General features: G+C 34.7%; 1 protein-coding gene across 31 annotated transcripts in view; it reads left to right on the top strand.

The window, feature by feature from the left end:
- Nucleotides 1-27053, top strand: part of NRXN1 (neurexin 1) — a 712085-nt gene that overhangs the window by 64972 nt on the left and 620060 nt on the right. For 18 of the 31 annotated variants that reach the window (XM_035320184.1, XM_035320180.1, XM_035320182.1 and 15 more), the window contains 3 exons: nt 4634-4651; nt 9465-9494; nt 10284-10295. The exons of 5 other annotated variants lie outside the window; for them this stretch is intronic. In XM_035320184.1, the coding sequence (XP_035176075.1) occupies nt 4634-4651; nt 9465-9494; nt 10284-10295 (60 nt within the window). The remainder of the gene's footprint in view (nt 1-4633; nt 4652-9464; nt 9495-10283; nt 10296-27053) is intronic. 8 more of the 31 variants (XM_035320198.1, XM_035320199.1, XM_035320177.1 and 5 more) reach the window with 3 other exon arrangements.

Below are 27053 nucleotides of genomic sequence, written 5' to 3'. Positions count from 1 at the left end.
GTAACTTCATAATATTAACATATTTTTTTCATCTGTTTATCATGACCATACTGTTCTTTTATAATTGTCAGGACAAATATTGTGCTCTGTGTGTGGATAAGGTGTAAATATTTTAGGAGAAGAAAATTGTAATAGCAGGAAAAACAAGATATATGAACAGTCAGTTCTTTTGTAAAAGAATCAAGAATTCCATGAAGCATCAGCAAATGTTAAAATGATTCTTGAATTAATAAAAACATCCTATAGAAACATGGTTCACATCACTGAATCAGGGTAATAGGCTATCGTAATTGGATTGCATTGAACTTTTGTTGCAAAAAAAATATGGAGTAGATTCTGTTCTCATCTCAGTAGGGACAGCCTGGGACAATTCATCCAAAGATAATGGCCAGATTCACAGCCTGTGTAAGTGGTATAGTTCTACTGATTTCAATGTCAGTGTCATGACAGATATAAGTGAACTGAATATCTGGCTAAATATGTGAAGTCAACAGAATACACCAGTAGAGCTGAGAGCAGAATTTGGCTAAGGGAATTAGGTTACAAACACAGAAATTAGCAGTGCAATTTATGATTGTGTTTGGTGGAGGGGAGGGGGGCAGTCTAGGAAATAAGTATCTGCACTGGATAAAGGCCTGTCTATCCCTTCATCTAGCTGGGTACGACATGAAAAAAGGATTTTTCACATCTAGTAGAAATCAGAACAGTGATGAGAAAGTTACATGTCTGGCTAGTCGACTGGTAGCTGATGGAGGCCTCGAGGCCATTCTGCATTTCCACTGTTGCGTTAGCAATCTCTTTTAGCCTCTCACCTGGACTGCGCATTAGTGGAGATCATTGGTAGGATCTGTTGGTGCAGAAAAGGCTAAAAGCTCTCCTGTGTGAATTCTTGCAACGATGAGGACATGGCATGTCTTCTATCAAAGCCTCTGTTTCCAATAATGTCAAAAGAGCTGCTCAGTAGACAATAAGGTCCTTCAGGGTGGATGTATGTGAATGTGGATAAATAAACTGTGGGTGGCTAAATCATCAGAAATAATGGGAATGTGTAACATAGCTCTATTTGCCTCCAGTTATGTAAATTTTACATCACTGCAACTCTAATAACGTAAGTACAGTTACTCCTGATTTAAATTCATGATTCACTGAGGAAAATTCTGTTCCCTCTAAAATGCATACTTATAACATTGACAGCATACATTGCTTTCAGAGTTCAAAGATTTTTTTACTTTTGTTGTTGTTGTTGTTGTTTTAAAGAATGGCTGAATGGCTCAAGGAAGCAAAATTGAAAAAAAGCCAAAGTTAGAATTGGGGTCTTCTGGCTTCCTCATCTCTACTTAGAATGATAGGCCATGCCAGGAAAAGGAGAATCAGGAAAGTAAGGCAGAGTGTAGGTGTTATGCAAATACAGGACAGCACAATGAAATACCCTCAATAAATAATGTCAGGTGCCAACCTAACGTAAAAAAAACTTGAAAAGTACCATAAAGAAGCCTAACAAAATATTTTCTTAGATTGTAGATCTGTTAAAAAATGTGTGATTTATCCTGACAACAATATGAGGAGGAATGAATTTTCATTGTTGTTTCCTAGTATGTAGGGATTTAGCTGTATGTACATAGTATTATTCACAGAGCAGGAATTCAGCACTTTCAATTTTCTTTAATTTGAAATGTTTTGACAATTTAATATACTTATCACTTAAAAGTTTAATCAATCAGATATTTAGGGGAAGCTACTCAGCTAGTGTAAATCTTTCTGGTGCTGGAGCCATCAACAAAGACATACTAATCACTGCTAAGAAGAATATGGCCCATCATATAAAACAAAATATACTAAACCTTCTAACTAGGTGAGTTTAAGTATCTGGTGCTGCCTGTTACATTGTGTTCAGAACTCTCTACTTGACTTCAACATCATGAGCCTTTAGGCAAGTTCATGCATTGATTTTAAGTAATAGTAATTTGAGCTAAATATGTCTAACAGAATGTTATTGCAGTATTGATATTGCAATATACTGTAGCAACAAAAACTAAATGAAGGAACCTGGAGTTATACTACAAATGAGATAACAATTTCATTTTTCATTACATTTGGGGTCTATTGTGCTTAAAGAAGGGGAATTAATATTTGCACTTAAAGGAAGAAGGTTCTTCCAGAAAATTTTATCTATAATTAGATATTCCTAATAGCCCAAATATCAATGAATATCACTGTAATTTACACTGCATATAGAACATAGTATTTTTATCTTGTGGGAATTAGTATCTTTCATTTTCTTAGTCAGCATTGTTTGATTTATTGATCTTCAGGTATTTATTTACAGATACGTTCTTCTTTTCATACATTTTTTTTCCCTTCAGACTCTTACTTTCCTAAATGCATGAAGCAGTATGTGCCTTTTGCACTTTCATAATAAACTAAAGTTTCAGGCTATGAGTTTTCAGAAGTCTAAATTGAGAGTGTGCGCATGGAAAAAGTGACTTATCTTAAGATGAAAAACTTTATCAGGACAGTCTTATGAGAATTGCAACTAAGAACTGAGAGACTTAGAGACTTAAATATTTGTTGTTTATAATAGTTATTATTTTTAAAGTGGTAAACTATTTATTTGAAAACAGTCTCGTTATGGTGAGATTTTGGAGTATTTAGTGGCATTAACTTATAAAGACTCATCATAACCAAAAGTGACACATTCTAGCAAGAAATGACTATGCATAAAAAGTATCATTGAGCCCAGTTCTTTGTAAATCGTTTTATTTACTCTTTATCTATGATATATCCAAATTAGTTTAGATCACATTTCTTAATCACAGAATCACAGAATAGTCTAGGTTGGAAGAGACCTCCAAGATCACCGAGGCCAACCTCTGACCTAACACTAACAAGTCCTCCGCTAAACCATATCCCTAAGCTCTACATCTAAACGTCTTTTAAAGACCTCCAGGGATGGTGACTCAACCACTTCCCTGGGCAGCCCATTCCAGTGACTAACAACCTGTTCAGTGAAGAAGTTCTTCCTAATACCCAACCTAAACCTCCCCTGGCGTAACTTTAGCCCATTCCCCCTCGTCCTGTCACCAGGCACGTGGGAGAATAGACCAACCGCCACCTCGCTACTGCCTCCCTTCAGGTACCCGTAGAGTGCAATAAGGTCACCCCTGAGCCTCCTCTTCTCCAGGCTAAACAGTCCCAGCTCCCTCAGCCGCTCCTCATAAGACTTGTTCTCCAGACCAGCTTCGTAGCCCTTCTCTGGACTCACTCGAGCACCTCCATGTCCTTCTTGTAGCGAGGGGCCCAACTCTTTTTAGTGACCCTTTTTAATGGTCACATTAAAAAGTATTTTCATATAGGAAGATTCTATAGGAAATGACCAACACTGGACTACAATTTACAATTGCTCCAAATATTGGTGGAGACCACACAAACTGTGGGACGAGAGCTTCCAAGAATTCAGATTGACATGTTTTCACCCTTCTCACCTCTTCCCCATTTCCCCATTTTTTTGTTGTTTTTGCACCATCCATCTCCTTGATTTCCATGTTGTTTTTCCTTTTTTTTTTTTTTTTTCCTTTCTTATTCTCTCTCCCCTGAGATCTCTTTGTACTCACTACCATCCTCTCCTCAGTCAAAATTGTAATGGGCAACACAGATGTACTCCCTCAAAATCACCTGCCTAGTGAAGAAGTTGAGGAGTATAGACACTAGCATGAATACTAGGAGGATATTGAGCCTGCTTCTTAACTTTGAATTCTGTCCACTTTGCTAGCTAAGGCTCAATTCCTAGTCCCTTCTTACTGTGTCAGCTTTAGGTGAAATTTCTTTCCTGTGCCCCAAATTGACGTTCAGTTGGGGATAGGAGACCAAATTATTGCAGCTTTTACTTAGGCACGATATCCTTTAATCTCATATGGGGGCAAAGCCCATGCCTGAGGTTGCTGTGGTCTTTGCTAGCTTTGTAACAGGCAGTGATCTGACTGATTTTTTAAGATGTGTATGTTTCTGATGCTGACAAATGTTGTGGGACCTGATTCTGTGTACCTCTCTGAGTAAGGCCAAATGGTTTCTGTAGCAGTTATTGCATACTGGATTCTTAGATCTGACCCATCGACTAGAGTGAGTGACCCAAGTAGTGCAGGATCAGCCACACTACCTGCTGTAACATCTTCACATCGTATTGTATATCTTGTTACCTTGTTCTATCTGTTTAAAATCATCTACTTCATACAGGTCATTAAGGGAAATTCAGAATGGGAAAGTAGAAGCAAATGATCTTAGAATCCCTATCGGAAATGACTGATGGTTTTAAAATTTGTAGCTATAAAAGTCTTGCAAGATGATCCGCTGATTAATGAGTAATAATTACTGAACTTGGAAGGAGCTGCAATAAATCCTGTAAAAAAATGGCACGTTGGAAAGAGCATTGTTTTATTTCATATCATGTAAAGTTTGTTAAATAGGGGAAACACTGCTTCCCTGGTGCTTTTGTTTTTCTTTCTGGATTGTAGCAATGGAGCACTTGCATGTTGTGTTTGATGCCTTGCATGATGAAGACATGCAATGGCAAGTTCCAGTCTGCATGCTGCTTAATGAATGTTTTCCTTTTCTCTCCTTCCCTGTTATGTGCTTACAGAAGACAACTATGTGGAAGGTGGGTGCTTTCTACCTTATTTTCCTAAGCTCTTCTTTTTCCCTTTTGTTTAGTGGGTTGTTTTTTTTTTTTTTTTTTCCCCTTATGCTAAATGTTATAAAAGTACGCATAACATTCAGTACGGTAAGTTGCATTTTTTTTATCCATAAAGGTATACAAGATTTTTAAATAAGTGTGATTTATTTTTCCATACAGAACACAAGCAAAGACTCATTTTAATATTGGCCATATTTATGTGATTCTAGAATATCTCAATTGAACCAATGGGATTTATACACATAGAATGGTTTGGATTGGAAGGGACCTTAAAGATCATCTAATTCCAACCCCCGTGCCACGGGCAGGGACACCTTCCACTAAACCAGGCTGCTCAAAGCCCTATCCAACCTGGGATGCCTGATATCAACTTCATATGACTGATACCACTCTTTGAAGTCATTCAGGAGTGATGAAGAAATTCTGATTTTTTTCCATGTTCTGTATGAAAATCACTTCAAGAAAATATATTTTTCTTCAGTGTGGAACACAAATCCTCCTCATAAGACTATAATGCATGTTAAAAACCTATAGTTTAGGAAAATGGAAAGTGCTTTTCTCCTTAGTCTTGCTTGTTGTATTCTCCTTTACAGCACAAAGTTTTAGGAAAAAAGTTTATCTGTCTAACGTTTCAACGTAATGCACTCTACCTTTTGGAATTTGTACAAGAAGAGGCATGTGATTTTAATAATAATGTTGGTATGTAAGCAAGGTCCTTTAAAGACAGTATGTCACAGGGCAGTGGAAACTAAAACACAACGTCAGCTAGCCTGAATATTGGTAAGTATGTCTATTAGCTGGTAAAATATGTCTGAGTGAATATATTTCATGGTTGTAATGGTAGAGTACACTTCACAGATCAGTTGTTGCTAGGAATCAGTACTGTCCTTCTGCATATAAGCCAAAAGGTGCAGGTGCTGTTTTAAGTACAAGTAATTTAAAAATTTGCTCTGGGCAGAGTCTTTGCATACTGTGTAAATGACTATTTCAAAAAATGTTTTGATCTATTTAAACTGTGTAATAATTTCTAATTGTTTATTTATTTGGATAGTTTAAACACTTTTTTTTTTTTTTTTTCTAAGAAGAACTTTGTAAGCTAACATATATGCAAAGTGACTGCTCTGACATGTCTCTGACCTAGGGTCCTGCAGTGAGACACTGTGGGGCCTGAGTTTATTCAGGATTCAAGGCACTGTGGGCCACTGCCTGGCTGTTCACTGGCAATTTTCTTGAAACACCTGGAAATATCAGTACTATTTTTCTCTATGCAACTGTATTTAAGGGCAAAGTGAGATTTAGTACATACATGATATTGTGCAATTTTATTTGAATACATGCTACCAGTAGGAGAGTGAAAATTTAAACTGTTCCAATGCTTTAATTGTGTGCACTATCAAGCACATAAGTATCAGTACAATTGTCTCTTCATTGTGAAATTAAAATATATTCAACTACATTGGGATAGGAATTCTAACTTAGAAACATAAAAGCATAGAAATCAGTACCCAATTTTACATTTGACATACGTATGAAATTCTTAATGGTGTCAACATGAGACTCAAATGTGAATTAGGATCAGTACAACTAGAAGTTAATTTTACATATTCATTTATGTACAGTAGTACAAGATAAGGCCTGGATAATAGTTAATTCAGATGTTACCTGAATCTAATTCTCAAAACTGCTCCTTTAAATTTATTCCAACACAGGTCTAGATACTTATGCATGCATTAAATTTGCAAAAGATGCATATCTAAAGAATGGAACCATGGAATGTGTATCCAAAGCAGAACTGGGAAACTGAGCTATAATTTTTCATCTTTGAACTCTGTTGTATCTGTGCATCGCCCTGAATTAGGCTACATAAGAAAAGAGAAGGATTTAATATTCATAAATTTGCTGGTGTGAAAAAGATACAATTTATTCATATTAGTAAAACTGTTCTAGGGTTGAATATGTTCACTGCAAGTTTACCATGTTTAAATTTTTCTTTGGCCTGTGCTCTGCATGGAACTTACACAGAAAGTTATGAAAATAGACTATCTTCATGCTGTTGTTCCCTGTCCCATTCTGCGCCCCTCAACTTTGACCTTTTGGTGCCAAATTCAGTATAAAAATGGAATGGATCACACATGCATATAAGAAGCATTCCTACTAAATCTTTAATTCCTAATTCACAAAGAAAATACTTTTATCATTCTGCTTATGAAGTAATGGTGCACAAATGAATGTTTTTAATGTATGTTATGCCTATATGTGGCACATTAAAGCTAGATCTTTCTATAACTATTCATTGTGGTTTTCTCTATTATAAGCACACAATCATATTGAAAATCTAGCAGCGATTGTTGTCATGGTAGATTTATCAACCCCTCTGTGGATTGTACAGGTACAGTAATAGCAATTCTTCACACTTCCATAGCCTTCATCCACAGATTGCAAAAATATAAAGTAAGGTAAGTAAGTATTGTTATTCTCACTTTACAAGTAAGTATAAGTAACTTTACTCCTTCACAAATAAGTAACATACAGTGTAAAACAAAATGCAGTGTCTTGAGAACTAGTACTAGTACTAATTTTTTTAATTGATGGATGTTTGGTTTGAGCAGTTTTTTTTTTTTTTTTTTAAACATTCATTTGGCTTCCTTTTTTGGTTGAACAGCACTGTAAGTGGCTCTTAAAGTTCAAGTGCTTTCTATGTTTTCAGGAGGCTTTTTTTTTTTTAAATGCCATTTATGTTTTTCAAGTTATATAAGAAACATGTATTTACAACTGACCAAGCTCACATATCATATTGCTAAAAACAGTAGATATCAGGTAGTGTTAATCTCCTGAAGCCAGGCTTTTTATCTAGGTCCTTATAACTATAAAAGTCATATTTAAATGCAAGGTAGGAATAAAATACCTTCTTTGTTTTCCCCTAGGAGACATGACAGTGATTTCTGTCACACCTAAGAGCTGAAAGAGCTCACTTAAATACAGTAACTGAAACTAATTTACACAATTTTTATAAAGAAAGCAGTGTTCTAACATTCAACTAGTTTCACTTTCCCTTTCTTGACTACTGTTAAGGCCAAGTCAAATGTCTGAGACTTCTTAGTCTAGTTATCTGTACAAAAAGTTTTCTGCCAATAGACAAATTAAATAATCAGGTGAAGAGACTATTATTTCCAGAAGGTCATGCAGCAATGGATCCAAGCAGTGATGTGCAGCACTGAAAGAATAAACCTGGACTGTGGGTCTTTACAGTTTGTATTTCCAGTGTGTGTCTTAGTTGCAGAAACAGAAAGAACACGTGTGGACACTTTTCTATTAACTCATATCGTGCAGCACAGCTGTGTGATAATTTCCAAGTAATGCTTATGTAGGCATCCCTTCAGCATCACACTTAGCTCTCACTCACATTGGTGTAAGCCTCAGATCATCCTGACAGCTACAGTGCACTGTCTTTGGAAACTATTGTTCAAGAGATGGGGCATACCAGACCTTTCAGTTTAACTATCATCCAGGAAGGGTGACATTAAAAAGCTCCAATACAGTAAAACCATTTTTAGCCTATGAAACATCACTTGAGATTTTAAACTGATGAGATAAGAATCCTTTAAGACTGATTGCAGCCAGGAGTATCTTCTTTGAACTACCCCCAATGACTATGAGTCATTTGTGCACCTAATTTTCTTTGTGAATTAGAAATTACAGGAACTCTCTAGGAAGTCTGCTTTCCAATAAGAGCAAGATATTTTATTGCACACCTTCTTTGTGTGAATTATCTTTAATTAATTACAAATAAGAAAATGCAGTTGTTGGAGAAGAGAAGCACATTTAACACAAGCAATTAAGAACTTTTAAAATGGATCCTAAAGCAGCTAAGAAGAATAAACCTGTTGTTAAACCAGATGTAAAATGTGAAAAAGCTTATTTCTACAAAAATGTTCTCTCTACAGCACATTATTCTTTGTAAGAATATAAGTATCATTATCGTGCAATAAAAAAGCTGAATATTTTTGGTTAAAGTTTAACTACATTTGGTCTTGGTTGAGTAATTACTGTTATGAACATCCATTTTGAAATGTCACTAAACGTATACTGGTATGATTGGATTTGATCTCAAAACACAAATGTAAAGCAAAATCTATTTCTCAAGAATTTATGAAGTAGTCATAAATTGTCACTTAAATTTTCTTTATGGCTTTGTATTTTATATTGCCTATGTAATAATTTGCCTCCTCTGCAATATATTCATTCTACTCTCACTTTTCACACAAATAAGGAGACATCCCTTGCATTATCATTTCGATGTGATAAAGAAATTTTGTTTAATTACCTGAAATGCTCATTTTTATGAGGGGAAAAAGATCAGACCCAGCCCATTTTTCAGGTTTACACTTCTCCGGGTTTTTAACATAATTGCGCAACTAGAGGACATGAAGTCCTCCCAGCCAAGTATTCAAAGCAATGCAATCAAAATAGAATAAAGACAGATGGAATATTAAAGGAAATGGTTGGATTTGAAAGCATTTTATTATTTTCTGGCTTCCCAACTATTGCACAGAAGAAACTCACAACAAAACACTACCCAGTGTTTGAATTGCAGTTCTATTACTCTTAGCCCAAAGCATTCCAACCAGTGGTTGAAAAATGCTCTTTGATTTCCGTCTGTGATACAGACATCTCATAGGAAACAGATGCCTGTCACAAAACATTTTTGTCAATGTGACAACACCACCTTCCCATGCTCCCTTGTTCATTGCTGACTGTGCTCTTGTTTTCCTTCAAGGTCTGGCGCACCTGATGATGGGCGACCAAGGTATGGGCTCTGTTCCTTTTCCACTCTGCTTTCATTGTTTCTTCTTGTTCTGTAGCTGCTTTGAAACCATCACTGCAAATGATGGGCAAATGCTTGAAAGCTGTCTTTGGCTGCAAATAAACATGTTAAACATGTGGTTTTAGTCACATCGTTCCTTATTTTTTTCTTTCGTTTGCTCCGTAAGCTTTTGTCCTTCCTGCCTCCTCAACTCCCCCTCTTGCAATATAATAACTGAAAAGAGGTGAGAGAAATAAGAAGGTGTTTTAGAAAATTTAATTTATTTATCAGAAAATGCAATTATGGGTGATTTTATGAAAGATAAATGAAGCGCAAGAACACTCTTCAGATAGTTCCTGAAAGAAGATACTGAGCTTGTCACATTGTACGCATTGAAGAGTACATTTTAATTAATGCATGGTTGATTGGAAATGTGCAGAAAGCACCTGCTCCTAGCTTTTGGAATGCTGAGAGCACAATTTTGCCACCTAAAGAAATCAGTGTTTTTTCTTCTCCTAACCCATTGTCCATGTTAATATTGTATCACTCCTTATCAAAGCATGAGTTATTTCTATGTTTCGCTGCATGTACAATTGAAAAAAAAAAAATCCTTAATATGACATTGATTGCATCTCCATTTGTCTCCAGACACTTATACTTTGTCTCGTTTCATGTTTGGATATTATTGCATTTACATAAAACTCATGACTCTTACTGTTGTTTCTCTCCTCTTCTTATTCTCTTTTTGTCTGGAAATGCTTTCTTCATGGAACCATTTCACCAAATCCATAGGTAAAAGTAAAGGTATTACATGATTTTCTTTATTTTTTAATGCCATCAGTATTCTTAATGTATGTTTAAGTAATGCTAATAAATGTAAATCTTTTTGTACTGGTAACATGAGGTAGGTATATTTTTTAAGAAAATACTTCATGGATATTGAGGTAAGGAGAAGTGTCCTAAAGTACAGGCTGACTTACTTAAAGTTTGTGTCCTGGTTTTGTGAGAGACGTAGAAATGTGGCAGTGATAAAGGAGACAACAGTTATAGAAAGCATTCAGGATGAAATAACATCCATGTTTTGAGGTATGCATTTTTTTTGTTCTCAAAGAATTATAGTCTAAACCACCAGGCGCAGGAAAGAAAAACAAAACAAAACAACTTGATGGTGTTCAACAGCAACTCTCTGGAGATAATCTGTCCAGGGTTCGTCCACAAGTTGATGTAAGTTTTAAATCTGAATAGCACTGATTTCAGCAAGTCTCTGCTATCAGGTGATCACTTTACCCTGAGATTTTCCTTGTAAATTAATCACTTTGATTCTGTCTAAAACAAGAATTGGACAAAGGAGTGATGAAGAAAGAACACCAAAGATAAATGTGGGTTATATTTCAGATTTTCTTACCTTTTTTTTTTTTTTAATGTGAAAAATACTAGCCATGTTTACTTTCTAACTCCTGCAGGGAACATGTGCACAGGGTCAAGACTTTTCAGTATAAATAAACATCAGGTTTTTCTATAAGGATACTCATTCACAGACATTACATACATACATTCTTATAATAAGTAGATGGTCATTAAATGTAATTAAATCTGTGGTACAGATGAATTATATGGTTCTGTTCATCCTAAGCCTTTCTCAGGCTGTGCCTACTCTTGGTATAAATCAGAAAGTAATGTAAAGTGGCATAAATCAGTAGTACTTTGCTAACTAGTTAAACTAGAAACAAACTTCCAGGTCCCTTGCTGTCTTGGCTGATTTAGTGTTTCTGAACGTAGAAGATGCATAAGATGCAAGCCTGTGATTGCAATCCTTTAGTGTCTCATTCCTCTTCATATCAGACTCTCTGGAGTGACTGCATACTATCACTAGCATAATATTTAAAGTGTCATGTGTGCTCTAGTCCCATAAATCTTCTTGTTTAAGAAAAGTTTTAAGCAAGTAGAAGAAAAAATGGTCTATTTATTTCTTTGTCTTATAGAATTGTTTTGTTTGTTGGTTGATCTTTGCTGTGTTTTTCTTAATCTATCTTCTTTACCTATCACTTCCTTATTGCTTATTGTAACTATTTTATTCCATAATGGTATATGTCTTAGGTGGAGTTACCTTAAAAAAAAATGACATTTTATAGTCATATATAGTCTTTAACTGAACCTTAACATTATTGATCACTTTTGTTATTATTGATTTTTCTTTCTAGTTTATTCTATACATGGAGTACATTGTGTAATATGTCCAACACTGATTTTTTTTGTATAAAAGGATGAAAGCACATAAATATTATGAAAATACGTTATGACTGATGGTTAATATGGAAAGCAGATTTTAGTGAAAATAATAAAAAACGAAAACATAACACCACAATTATTGTGCAATAGTTAGACATTTATATGTTTACTGTAAAAGGTTTAGCAATTATATTGATAAAAATTTACCTTGGATATACTAGTTATATTTAACATTTAATGATATGCCATATGACATTATTTAAACATCAGTCACCAGTCATCTAATCATTCTTCTACATTTTTCTTTTCACATTGTACTTTCTTACTAAATTTCTCCATTTTAAATGAAAATACTGATTACTATGTTTTGATAATCATAGTACTTCCTCTGTTTATATAATGGTGTATGTTTGTTCAAATGGATGGATGGGGTTTATATGTATATAAACACTGTTTACCTATAACCTCTCTATAGGTATACAGGTTATATACCTAAATACCTATATGCATCATATCCTCAATGAAAGATAAACAGCCCCATTTTGTTGACTATGTTGTAGTAGCTACACTAATACCCACTATTGAAGCATGTGACCTTGAAACAGCTGTGATAACACACATTTATAACACATGACAAGGTAACGAAGTAGGAAGGTGTTGGAAAGGTAAGAAGGGACAATAAGGGAGCTTTATGTTGAATTCTTTCACATCTGTCTCAATCTTTCATTACGATTTCAGTTCCTTTAGAGGTAGCTAAGGTCAGTAACAAAAGTGATCACAGGATTCTGAGTGATTATACCACAAAATTATATATATATAAAAAAATAAAAAGCTCTACTATGTAATTTGTTAGGAAGTGTGTAAATGGCTGAAGCACCACCCACTTCTTAAATCAATGTAACTTCAGAATGAGATACCTCAAGGACAGGACAGTGACAGGTCAGGGTCCTGATGTTGACAGAGGGAGGAGAGGAGAGGAGAGGAGAGGCAGACTTTCCAAGCAGACAAGCAGTACAAAATCCAGTACCATCTCAGTGGATGCACCTGCTGTTTGTCATTTAGTTGCAAATATCTCTTGAGATATTCCAGGTAATTTCCTGACAAAGTTTTTATTAAAGCAATGTCAATACTAACAAAGCTGTCGCTGCCCCATATAGAAAGGCAGAAATAAAGGTGGGAAGATGTCTGTGCTGAGGTATGTGTCAGTACTTAAGGATATATAGTTTGATCTATGTAAACCAGGTGACATAAAGCAGAACAGAATATAAATCCAGGAACACATGTAGGAGTTTCCCTTATAACTCTAGAGCTATATGAACCCTAGTTTCCCTGACCCATTACTGCATATATATGCTGAGCCTAATGCTAGGAAGAGCCACAAACTTCAGTTTTAGTGGCATTTGTTTAATTTCTGATAAACATTCTATCTGTTCAGATGTAGGAGTTTTTGTTTTGTTTTGTTTTCCTGGAAATTACCTACCTGTTTACAAATTCAACAATAGAGCTGTTGCAGCTGGGGTGGTGGAAAGGCATGTGCAAGGCAATGCTTATTAATGGTGTTCACATTTTTTATTAAACTGATTGAATATGTTACTTAAAACAATTGTTTGAATTCAAGGAAAACCTCAAATTTGTGCCCAAACAAATGTTTTGCCAAAATAAATTTTGTCTGCCTTCTCCAGCTACTGTGGGTGGTCTGATAAAACTGTCATTTCCACATATAGGCCTTACCTCATATAATGTTTAGTACCTCCCAGATTTTATGATGAATAGCAATATAACTAAAATTACATGGCAACTAATGTAAAATGCTCAATTTCTTTATTTTTTCCCCAAAATGTTCTGTTCTTCTCTTCCTTTACATTTTCCTTTGATGAACAATAAAAGGGTTTTATAATTCAGTTACTAAATGTCAGTTATATAAAAATATAAAGTGACATGCATTGCTTCCTTTTTCTATTGCAATTCTCTTAAGCTTATACATATTTTTACCTATAGTTTATTTCTATGCAAATAACCTACTTTTGACTATATATTACTTATTCTATAACTAAACATTGTGTTCAGATTTTCTTCTATTACTTTAGTGATTATATGTGGTTTTAAATCATATGTGAGCTACTCAGGTTCATAACAAGCTATTAAATGATATCTAGCTGAGCAATAAATGTTTCAACTGAAAGATTGATATTGCAACTGAAATTTATTGTATTAGATTACAGGCTTTTGATGTGTTGGTATTTGGTATACTTCATATACATGCTTAAAAAAGACCTCAGAATGTCAATATTTATATAAATTTCCTTGCCAAAAAACAGAAGTTCTGCATTTGCACAAATTATCATACAGTATCTGTAAAAGCAGAGTGACTCTACTGGCTATGTAGGAGCAGAATTTTATTGATTATCAATCCCATAATGCGGTTGAAAACTAGAAAAATAAGGCAGTGAAAAATTAAAATAAGATGAATAAATCTTTGAACAGTTGTGTTAAAATTATATATTATAGCTAAGCAATTTTTAGAGATCATGGTGTAGTGCTTGTTTCATGCAACACAAACAGCACCTTGTGCCAGTAACCTCTCCTGAAATAATATTAAGTGGAATTCAGTCATTAACTGAATACGTACCACCACTAGTTCACCCTGTTAGGATGACTTTCATTTTTGCTCTGTAAAGAACTAAGACAGTTTTGACTTCTTGTGCTCTCTGAACTTAATAGGCTTGTTAAGAAGCCTATCCTCTCCTGTTTTTCTTTGTGCTGTTTCAAAGTGAGTTGGAGAGTCATGCATCCTCCAGCCTTCCTTGACCTGAGGCACCAAGAGTCCAGAAGCCATGTAAAAGGCTTGGTACAGCACTGAGCTCTAGCATGGCATATTATTTTTCTCTTGCTGCTCTGTTGACATGGACTCTATTGCATGTCTTCTTAAGCATATTTAGCTTTTTTTTTTGGATAGAGCAAAACATGGACTGAGGACTTCCTTGACTCTCTGCACTTTTCCACATCATAATACATCCTAGGTGAGGGCAACTTATTCAAAAAGCTCACTGCTAGATTTGAACTAAGATAGTTTAGGGGGTTTACACAGAATCAGGGAATAAGCTCAGTCCTTGGCTATCTTCAAATAGCAACTAAACAAATTAAGCCAAACAGGCTCTAATTTCTATTATTTCAGTGAAAACCAAAAAGTAATTGGAGATTGTACATCTCACCTATAGTAGAAGTCTCAGTTGAATTTAATCTGATCAGAATCACACTCATTGGAGTTTCACCAGTTCAGGTGAAAGAGGCCAGAGAACTAAGGAGAAAAAATTTCAAAAATATCTATGATTTGTCTACATCTATACATACTAAATTCAGTAGAAAACTATGATAATATCTTAAAAACTAAATTTAGTGAGAATTAACAAGTTTTAAGAAAAAATCTATAGTTCTGTACTAATATAAGTGGAAATTTGGACTATTCTCTCTAAATGTACATCATAACAACATCTTTCCGCTGAGAATGACTCACCATAGTTGAGCTGAGAGTTGAAAAAGATACGTAAACAGTCTCATCAGAATTAATTGTTCCTGTGAAGTAACAGTGATGTGCACAAAACATTTAACATACTCTTTTAACTCTACGGTACTTTATATTTCTATGGCTGTAATAGTATGTATGCCAAGCTACTTAGAACCAAAAGAAAATTTGAATTATCCAGTCTCCTTTAAAATCTTTTAATTAACCAATATAATTTGCACTGATATGTGTCTTTCCTGATACTCCAAACCTTCCATAATCCTGTCATTCTTAATTGCTTGAAGGTAACTTTCTAACTTCACTTCAGGGACCACCCAGGGCTATTAAGTGTCGGTACAACATTGAAACTGTGCAATGAACTGGGAAATTCAGGAGCACAAAGGAGAAAACTTTAATAGGAATTGAGCCTGGACAATGGACCATACATTCTAACCTGATATCAAAATGTCTTTTTTTTTTTTTTTTTTTTTTTTTCAGGCATAGGAGAAAAGGAAAGCAATTAAATCTCTTTATTGGAATTATTTACTCTACTGACAGAAGTAACATCAGCTATATTTATTTGTTTGCTGATGATACGCACACTAATTTTATGATGAGTACACACACACACCATTTAAAGTCTGCTTTCGTAACTTGTTAATGTGATTTAGAGATTCCAGCATGTCTTGTTTCCTGCTTAAAGTAGACCTTTATTCCTAAGAAAGGGAAATGTCTGGACTGATTCACTGGTACCTCCTAAAGCTGTAGAGAGGCAACATCAGATAACTGTGATGTTGGCACTGCAGTATTGACTTGACTAGGCTCTTTATATTGGTACTGGGGATGGAGGTGAGATGTGATTTGGGGCAGAGAAGGAATGGTGAGGAAATAAAATCAGCTGGGTCTAAACCCTTTCATCTGTCTTTATGTATTTAGACAAAGAATAGGCTACTGAGAAAGCAAAATTTAGCAGTAAGTGAGTATAGGCCAGTAAATTTTTACTGTAATTACCCGTACTTAAATTTTTTGGCCTGTGTTTAATAACACAAGCTATTGTTAGCCCATTTGCAGAAGGAGTATACACCCAAAGGGAAGGAGATTAAATTTCCTCCTGTGACCATTAACGTGCTTCTGAATTGGAACTGGAAACCCTAGCAGAATGATTTCTGACAGGCTATACTGGTAATTATATAAACCCACTCTCACTTGATAGCAACACCTTTCTAGGATTAAAAAATAGAAATAATTTGCCTGATTTCCCTGTTCATTGACCCTGAATATCTGTATTAGAAAGAACCTGGATTATATCACAAAGGTGCCAGATAAGCATTTTCCCTCTCAAAAGGGCATTGCAGACATTTTGCTAGTAATACAAGGAGATGGTCCTTTGGTATTTTCAGTTAATGACTCTGCTTAATAAATTGGGTTTATGAGGTACTACACTTGGTGTTTGCACTAGTCCTTAAGGAATCTTCAGAAAACCACCAAGCTCAGTTACAGGCAAATCACCTTTGAAAACTAATTTTGCAAGCATATGAGATACAATTTTCTTAAATGATTATCCTTTTGATTTTAGTATTGAACCTATGCAAAACAACATGTAAGTTAAATTTGGAGCCAAATGCCTTTTTGGCAATGCTGTTTTCATTGTGAAAAAATGTGTAATTTAAATGGATGTATGATATTGTTAGTACTAATTGTGGCTACTGACTAGTCACATAGTTTTCAATTTTAGTAGAGTTATTTAGGAGTTATTATGTTAAACTGTAACACTGGTGAATATTTACATCTCCACAAGGATGATATGAGAGGTCACAAAATTCTTATCTATTTTAATTTTAATCTACATATCTGAACATCCCCAGATCACTGTGGTACAAGTGTTGGACAAGTTATGTTCTCATTTCACCTGAATACTTGTGCAGACTATAAATTTTGGAGGTACCTGAAGGTGCTTACATCATTATGAATCTTCAAACACAGCTGTGTCTGTTTTAGTCATGAACTGATTTTTGTGTATGTGTCTTTAGCAGTCTTTTGGCACTATAGTCCTCTGCAGTAAATTATTCAAATAAGGATCCTGTCCATTATTGTAGCTGTATAAGGTTTGGAAGAAAATTCAGACCTCATAGAAGAACATATAAAACATAGAAGGACATATAGGACATATAAAGACATATAGGACATATAAAGACATATAGGACATATAAAGGACATATAAAACATATAAATCTGTGTGATTCTGTGATTCTGTGAAAATTCAGACCTCATAGAAGAACATATAAAAGTATCTGAGTGCAGGATTGGAGCAACAAAGGTAAACTTGGAAACTCATAATTTTATGACTTTTGTCCTACATACGTCTCTGTATAGGAGATACACATCCATATATGTCCATACATCATATATTAGACTAAGAAAAAGATCTATGGCAAGTCTATATTCTGAACATTGACATAGAGCCACCTGAGCCCCACTGTTAGTCTACTGCTACATATCCCCCCAGAGCAAAGAAAGAAGCTGTTTAGACAACTGTGAAGAAAATATATATTCTTCTGTTCGTACTGAAAATAGTAAGAAACACTGAATATGTAGAGTAAAACACCAATTCTAAAAGGACAAACTCCTCTACAATTTTTAATGGCATATACACATTTAACATACACACGTGTCTGCATTCAGAATATATATGCAAATGCAGATAAATAAAAGTGCCCTGAAATCATTCAGTTTTGCTATGCTTCATACATTACCTCTCAGAAATGCCAGTATCTCAAGTTTTCAATAATGAAAATATGTAATAAAAATGACTACCATGTCTGTATCCATAAATCACTATTATGTGTCATTTATTTTCTCTTCCAGGAAAATACATGCATTTGATTTTTATACATTGTTTTAATTAGGTGAGAGACTTGTACCTTGCATTGTTCCTGAAATGGATAGTCCTGTTAAAGAAACAGATTTTCAAAAGTTCTGTTTTTATTGAACTGTTATGGAAGTAATACAGAAGTGTAATTAATATTTTCCTTTTCAGAACACCTACAAGATTTGTATAAGCTCTATATCTCTTAATAAGTACATATAACTCTCAAAAATGTACACATATCTAGGTCATGCTAATTACCCACCTTGGGAGGCAAGAATGTGCCTATACTTCTCTACCTAGTTGGTGTACTCTTGAGACCAAAGTCAGAAGAGCAGGCTTTAGAAAAACTAAAAATATACTTCCTAGGATCTTAGTCACTAAACTGCTTAAAAAGAAGGTCTCTCATGTTGACAGCCTGTAATTTGTATTATGCAGGAAATAAGACTAGATAATCAAAAACAACCCTTCTGGCCTTGAAGACTATGAATCACATATAATGGAGAAATTACTGTGGTAATGTAAGAAAATTGTCAGACTTCAAAAACAGCATACTCAGTTTTATTTTACTAGGAATAATTTTGTCATATTTCTTACATAGATGACATTATGCATCACTGAGTCCCCCCAAACACCAAATCAAGCTGTAACATTCCTTATGGACTAACTGGAACAAACATGCAAAACATTCCCTTAAGTCGGAACCTAAAATGAAAACTGAAACATTCATAGAGAAACCTCCAACACGCATAAAAGCATGCATCAAAAGTCATCGATCTTTCTCAAAGTTCTGTCTAGCTCTTCCACAAATAAATTCAACGTTTTGCTGTGATCATTTGTTTTCTTTTGTTTATGTAAATTTCTTTTATTTTTATTGAATACTACGTGTAATCTAAATTTCAAGCAAATTATGTAATACAACATTTTCATTTTACACAGACTCCCATAACATATATATATAGTGTATGGGGGTCTTCCAGAAATGAGTTTACCATGTTACACAGTGCTTGCTATGCCAGCTAAAGCTGGGCAAAACATTTTTGTCAATTATTTGTGTGCCCACATCAGTGCAGCAAAACTGGAGCTGTTCATTTTTTTCTATGATAAAGGGAAAAATGCCTATGCAAACCTGACAAATTAAACAAGGAACAGAAATTGTGATCTAATTCATAAAATTTTAAAAATCAGAGGCTAAAGTAGTCCATAAGAATGCTATGAATTAGGCAGAAGAACGATACCAGCTTCTTAGGACACAGGGATTTAATTTAAAGAATGAACCCAGTCTTCTAATATTTAGTTTCTCTTTGAACCTCACAATTCAATTGTATATTCACTGTGAGTAAAATAGTCTTGTTAGTTGCAGTATTCTCACACAAATGGAGAGGATGGAATCATAGGCTGTTTTAATGAAGGACTTATTATTCTAGATCAGAATGATCTTTATTCATGAAGACTTCAAATACTTCATTAATCTTCAGTTTTACTGTACCAGGAAAAGATCCTGTTATTTGCTAAAATGAAAGAAGACAAATGGGAGTTTGCAGTTTCTCCATGAACATATGAAAAAAGTAGGGTTTATTTAATTCAGTAAAGTTAGAATATTTCTAGTCAAAACTTTTCCCTGATAATACATGTAAACCATCAGAAAGAAAGAAGAAATGCCGTCTGTCAAGGTACATCATCACTAATGTTCAGTTTAACACCTTGTAGGTCAATAGATATTGGGTTTTTAACACCCTTTTATTGATTAACGATTTATTAATATAATGGCTGAAGTATACAGACAGACAGCTGAGTATGTGCCACTGGGAAGAGTACTGTGATAGCTTTATCACTTGGAAAAACAACAACAACAACAAAACAAACAAACAAAAAGCAAAACAGCAACTATTTGCTACAAGTTTTTTTATTTTATTTGCTACAAGTTTTTTATTTTATTATCTAATTATTCCCTGTATAATATGCAAGCAGCTCTGTGTGTAGTAAATAGGAGGCCTTCTCTTCACCACATCTATCTTAATCTTTTAATCCACCTCTGTCCCTAATGAAGCTGGAACTTATCCATCGGTACACTTTCCCTTTGGGAAAAGCCATAAGCAAGTGGGAAACAGGATACTCAGTCTGCTCTCTTAAGAAAATCCTGAACTCTATTTTTTCACATCTCTGTAATGTGTTCAAACTGTACCAGTGCCACCAGATGACCAGATTTCAAATATATGTCCATAGTTCCTGCTGTGCTGCTATACTGTGAGTGTGCCAACTTCAGATGCTCTGTGAGCAGCTTTCTGCTTGGGTTCAATGTCATCCTTCCCAACTTGCAGCATCTGTTGTTTTCAGATAATTAATTTAGTAGAAGTGTTTCAGAATCAGGCATACTGAAATGTCACTACAGGGATGCTATCATATTTTTGAAAGCTGAGATACAGAAATTGACAGCAAATACAAACAAAAACTTTTTGTGCTGAAGTAGTTTTCTTGTACAGTAGAATCTCTGTGACTTTGACTCAAAAGCAAGATTCCTTTATTTTTAGGAGCTCTGAGTGGAGCCCCTTGGAGTACTTCAACATTTGAGCTTATTGAAGAAGGGGTTTTGTCTGTAAATAGGCATTCAGAAGAAAGCCAGATACCTAGTAGTACCAATGAACGAGTACCAATGATCAAAGTTTAACAATGCTTTATTTTTGTCAAGACATTTAAATTCCAGTGCTTTTATATCTTCTATTCATAATTGACTTGGTAACAAAACTATTTTTATTAATTTCATGACAGTATTTTGCAGGGAGAGAAAAAGGGTTCATTCAGCCATCCTCCTCCCCATATTGCTATATTTTAACTTTGAAATATCTCTGAAACTAATACTAAATATATAGGCTTGATCGGATCATCACCGGTTTATCAGCAAAGAATCGTTTCAAATATAATGAATTTAATTGAACCATCTATACTTCATCATGCATGCTTTCAGACCAGTTGAGAAGAAGGATATTTTGAAGTAGGTCCATATCTAGACAAAAAGGCTAATGAAGACAAAAATCCAAGACCTCCAAGTCTTAAGCAGAGGCCTATGGTATTGGCCTAACAAGATTAGGTCCATGGGCAAGATTAAGTAGCAGAGTGCACTCATGCCATCCAAGAGTTTACAGCGGTAGTAAAAGAAATAAAAATCATAAAAAGGTATAAGAGAAATTAAAAAAATCCCTATGTCTGCCTGTACATGCTAGAAAGGGATGAGGTAAAACTGTTTTTGAATTCCTTCCTTTAAACAGAGCTTCTGTCCATTTCCACCAAAACTTTCATGAGGTTTTGTATAGTTTAACCTTAAGTAAAGGAAAATAGTCAAAATAAAGTCTGACTCTCCAAAACATAGTCATTAGATATGTATTCAGATAGCTTTCTAAAAGTATGAAGGTACCTAAGTCTAATGATGGTTATCTGGTTACTTCCATATGCCTATACCAAAACCACAGTATTAAAAGCATAAAGACCTTGAGGGGCACAAATGCTTCATAATGGTGGAAAAGAACAGAATGCAGAAGAAAAAGGGAACTGCTAGAGCATATGTTATGCCATAAAATAATGTTTTAATATAATGTCCAAGCATTTATATTCCCCCTAAATAAAGGCATTGAATTTTTATATCCAAATATGGATAATGCCAAACAAATAAACAATAAATAAATAATAAAAAAAACACTCTTGATGTTTAAGTCTAAAAGTTTTTATGAGGAATCGGTATATAAATGTACAAATGTTACTTGCAGGCATTAAAATGTCGGAAACAGAAGTAGCACTATTTCAGAACTACTTTTTGTATAAATCCAGGAGTGATGGCTATATAAAATGACTCTAGAACACAATACAGCATGCCAAATGTGTTTAAAATTTATCAGCAAGCTCTCTTTAGTTATCAAACTGGAGAACAGTTATCCTATTCATTATTGACATCTCCCAGAATTCTTTCAATGGTTTTGTGCAAATAGCTTGTCAGCCTTTTGGCAAATAGGGGTGATTTTCAGTAACATTTTAAAATTCTTCAAATTCAATTATTCATCTAGAGGCAGCCAGACTTTCTTACCATTAATTTTAAAGAAAAAAAAATAATAATCCTTTAGTAGTAAAGGCTCTACAGCATTACAGCTCCACAGCATCTACAGTAGTAAAGGCTCTACCTAAGCATTGCAATAGTAGTAGAGATCTAACTTAACTACTAAAGAGACTGTACCAGCAAGAATTTACAATGCTTCACTTAGCATACAGGGTTGTTCTACAATACATGTGAAAATAGTAAGTGCCTTTGTGTGCTGGGAGATTATTAGTGCTGGAAACTCCTGTATCTGTGAAGTTGATGAGCAAAAGTCTAAACTGTGGTTGTTACAACCTAGGTTGTGAATATGCAAAGATCTAAATTTTGGCATTGAACACAAAAATGCTAAGAAAGTACAGCTGTGGCCATAGCCCTGAGTGTGCTTTGGTAGCTTTTGTTTGTTCTCTTTGAATTCAAATCTGTTAAAACATTTTATGTCAAAGTAGCTTAAAAATGTACCTATAATTTTAGTGACACTTAGATATGGACTATTAACCTGAATTTAGAAACATTTAAATGTGAGATATATTATGATTTGATTAGTATATAAATAGTGGAAAAGGTCATTATTACAGCTCTGACCTCTCTTTACTCATCTGCTGAGAGTCTGGAAAGAATTCACAGCAATATGTGAAATATTTATATCATGGCTAAAACCAAAGCTGGGAATAACGCTGGGCAGTAGCATGGAGCCTTGAGCAGAGTCACTGCCAGGTTGACCCACCACAGACAGCAGAACCACCAGAGTGACTGTATAATCTTGCATACTCAATCTTTTATTGTGACTGAGATGCATTCAGAAAAGATTTACGTTTGGATCAACCAAGAATATGTGGGGTGTAAAATTACTTCCCTTCCAGTACTCAGAAGTTCAGTTCTCGTCTGCTATTATAAAACCAATAAAAGTGTGAAAATTGAAGTTTGCTGAATAAGGTGCTATGCAATGCATTTAGTCTGGCATATCATATTGTAAAGAAAAATTTGAGGTTTTGCTTTAGCTGTCAAACGTAGCCTTCTGCAAGTGGAGAAGGGTGAGCTTCTAGAATTACAGATCAGCTTGTAATGACTTAATGATACTTTCCTGAAGAAAATCCTGTTAGTAAAGAGGATTGGATTGGGGGAAAATGTCTTAAAAATCTACTGATGATTTGCATATGGATTATATTATCAAATGGCAGCTAATATATATATATTTAATATTGTAATTCCACCTCTTACTATCAAACTATTTATGTCATCATCTAGTTTTCAGTGGTCTTAAAGAAAAAAAAAGCACACTGCTCTGAGCTGGTGATCAATAAGTGGTTATATTTCATTATCTGTTATATATTGAAATAGGGACAGAGAAGAAAAGCAAGTATTGTTTTCATTGTTTTACTTCTTTTGACTCTGGTAGAAGTGCAGGCAAAGATATGTCAGACTGTAAGTCCATGGTGGTCAAGAGCTGAAAGAGACTATCAAAGACAGACCAGTAATTTCAAGAGGCTTCTTTCTTCTAAGCAGACATTTTCAACTGGCAGAAGTTCCCGAAGTGTTTTTGCTACCTCTGTGATGAAGTTTTGGTAGAGCTGCTGCTGGGATGCCGATAGAGATGCTGCTGGGATACATGAAGCTCAGTACCCTTACACCAGGAATATTTTTGTATGCCATCTCTTGAGAATAACAACTGCTTGCTCTAAATTTATAAGGGAGGAGTCAAGGATGGCTGTGGTGTTGTTTATTATAAAATGATTGGATATAACTGTATAAAAGCCAATCTTGTGCCATGAAACCAGGATTATGTCAACTACTAATCTCTTCATGTGGTAAACTGTGAGTGCTGTGTTTAACATTGAATTACTTGTAAAAACTAAGAAAAAAAAAAAGCACCTGCTCTCCTTCTTCCAGTTCACAAATATTATTGGCATGCTGATACAGTAGAAATCTGTTTTGTGTTCAGAGTGATGGTAATGAAAAGGGTCATCAATATAGATAATATTAGCATTGATTTAATATATATATATCTTTTTTTAATGTGCAGTATTGCTTTGCCATTACCTTTCTGTGTTTTATCATGCATTGCTCTTCTCCACTGTTGAGATATGAAAATATATGTCCTTCAATATATGCCTTGAAATAGCCAATAGCTGCTAAAGCTTAGGGCTAAGACTGTAAGACTGTGGGCTCTGGTATGTTATGTCATGAAAGAATACATTAAGCTATGGGATAATTGAGAAAAAATTGTAGTTTTTAAATGTTTGTAATAAATTGATTTATCATTATCTATGTAATGAAGCAGTAATTGAATAGTAGAAAACTCAGTCACTAATTTTTGTTTACATAAATGCCTTTTTAGTGGAATTATTTCAGGAAATTAATTCCTTTTTGAAATTGATAAATTTATATTTACAGTCAGATTCCTTTTTATAATTGACACATAGCAACCTTTATTTACAGAAAAGAAAGTCTCAGACTAGGACCTTGGTGTATTAGCATCCTGAACACTTCAAAATGTACACAACAGATATATCAGAACATTAAATGTATTGAAATTTTATCTCTGAGCTTTATGGAGTAGCCCTAACTCTACTTTAAATGAATAATTTGTCTGTAATCTTATTTATTGGTTAAATACTCTCAAGCAATATCCTAGCCTTACTGAAGTCCATGGCAAAACTCCTATTAATTAAAATGAGGTTTGTTGTTCACTGTTACTGTTTTTAATGTTACGGATTTTACGGATTTAAAAAACACATATATTATAAATTTTCTCTTAATTTTTTCATATGTGAAGTATATAACAAGAAAATTGATGTTCAGCAGTTACAGTATTTGCAAAAGCATGCACAAACTACCCTAGTAACAAAATCATGGTAGGTCACAAATTTACAGCAGAGAAAGAATTAGATGATTTTGTAGAATTATCAAGTTCAGCAAGTTTGTTGTGGTTTAACCCAGCCGGCAGCTAAACACCACACAGCCGTTTGCTCACCCTCCCCCCTCCATCTCTGGGATGGGGGAGAGAAACAAGAAAGTGAAGCCTGTGGGTTGAGATAAAGACAGTTTATTAAAATAGGAAATAATAATAATAGTAATAATAATAATATTGTGTACAAAACAAGTGATGCACAATGCAATTGCTCACCACCCGCTGACCGATGCCCAGCACAACCCCGAGCAGCCGGCCCCCCACCCCGGCTAGCCACCCCTATATATTGTTTAGCATGCCATCAGATGGTATGGAATACCCCTTTGGCCAGTTTGGGTCAGCTGTCCTGGGTCTGTCCCCTCCCAGCTCTTGCTGCACCCCCAGCCTGCCCGCTGGCAGGACAGAGCGAGAAGCTGAAAAGTCCTTGGCTTAGTATAAGCATTGCTCTGCAACAATTAAAACATCAGCATGTTATCAGCACTCTTCTCATCCTAATCCAAAACATAGCACCCTACCAGCTACTAGGAGGAAAATTAACTCTGTCCTAACTGAAACCAGGACAAAGTTATATAAATGAATTCTTAATCAAAGACAGTAAGAAGTTATTGTTAATTACTATATTCAAATCAGCATGCAGATAAAGATACAATATTATATTATTTAAAATATGGCTTTAATATTGACAATACAGAGATGAAATTGTTTTAGAGCTGGGAATATGTTCTTGTTAAGATGAAGTTGCTCAGAGTTAGCTGACTCTTGGTTCTGGTTATCTATTATTCTTTTCCTGAAAGCAGTTGCATTCAAACAAGAAGGAGTCTGGTGTATGATGCGAGGAAAAACATTGGTGTGCTAAGCAAGTTTTCAATGTTCCAGTTTTGGTTGCTATAAACTTGAAAGTTTTAACTATGACTTTTCATCTGAATAACTTGTATCCTTTTTTTAAAAAAAAAAAAAAATTATTATTATTATTCTTTAAAGAGGTGGTTTCAAGAAAAATAAATATGTAATTTATAAGATGTCTGAGCAGTTCAATCTTATAATATGGGGATAATGAAATGAGTTTTAGGTCTTGCAACCCAAAGCCAAGTTACTATATTTATTTGCGTCTTTCCCATTTGGATTTTCTATGGAGAAGGAACAGCAAAACTTTGATTAATGTGGGTGGATGTTGGTTCGCAATTCACATCTGCTTCAACCTGAAATTGTAGCAGTGGTGTTAGGCACATGTGAGCAGTAATAAGGCTTTCAAAATATTTTCTATGAAAGGATGAAAAGCTGCAGTTGTAGTTTATGAACTATTGTTCTTTAATTTGTGTGTGATTTTTTTTTTTTCAGTGCTGATTGAGACTTTTAACACTGAGATCTTAGCTACATATTTACAAAGCCCTAAGTTCATGTGAACATTTAGAAGGCAAATGGGTGAATCTAAGAGCAAGACAGCTAACAGGTATATTTTATGGAACATTTTACTGTTTCATGAACTCTATCAAGAGATAATTCAATGCCAGTTGAATTTAGAGCCACCTGAAAGATACTTAAGACAAATTATGTGACAATGAATGTCCCATTACTGCATCCAGAGATTCATGTGAAGAAGTGATTCTTCAGAGATGCCCATCTCTGTTGTACTGTAATGTAAAGTGGTGCCAGGAAGCCTATATGTCAGCTGGAATAAGTACCAGAAAACTGGCTACAACAGTACTTTTTTATTTTTATTTTTTTTTATTATTATTTTTTTGGTCATCTGAATCCTTTGAAAGGGTACAGCAAAGCTGGAAAATGACTATCTTGTGCTTACAATGCATTTCTCTCTGGTTGTTGGGTTTATTTGTTTGCTTGTTCATTTGTTTTCTGCCTAATGAAGTTACTTGGAATTCAGAAGTGTTTAGATGAGGAGGTGGATCTGCAGATAATTTTAACTTTCTGTCCTTATTAAGATCATATGCTATATTTATTATGAAAGTACACCT

The sequence above is a fragment of the Oxyura jamaicensis genome, chromosome 3 (assembly GCF_011077185.1).
Source record: "Oxyura jamaicensis isolate SHBP4307 breed ruddy duck chromosome 3, BPBGC_Ojam_1.0, whole genome shotgun sequence".
Classification (NCBI taxonomy): domain Eukaryota; kingdom Metazoa; phylum Chordata; class Aves; order Anseriformes; family Anatidae; genus Oxyura; species Oxyura jamaicensis.
The sequence above is the reverse complement of the archived record's forward strand: the minus strand, read 5'-3'. Positions and strand labels throughout refer to the sequence as shown.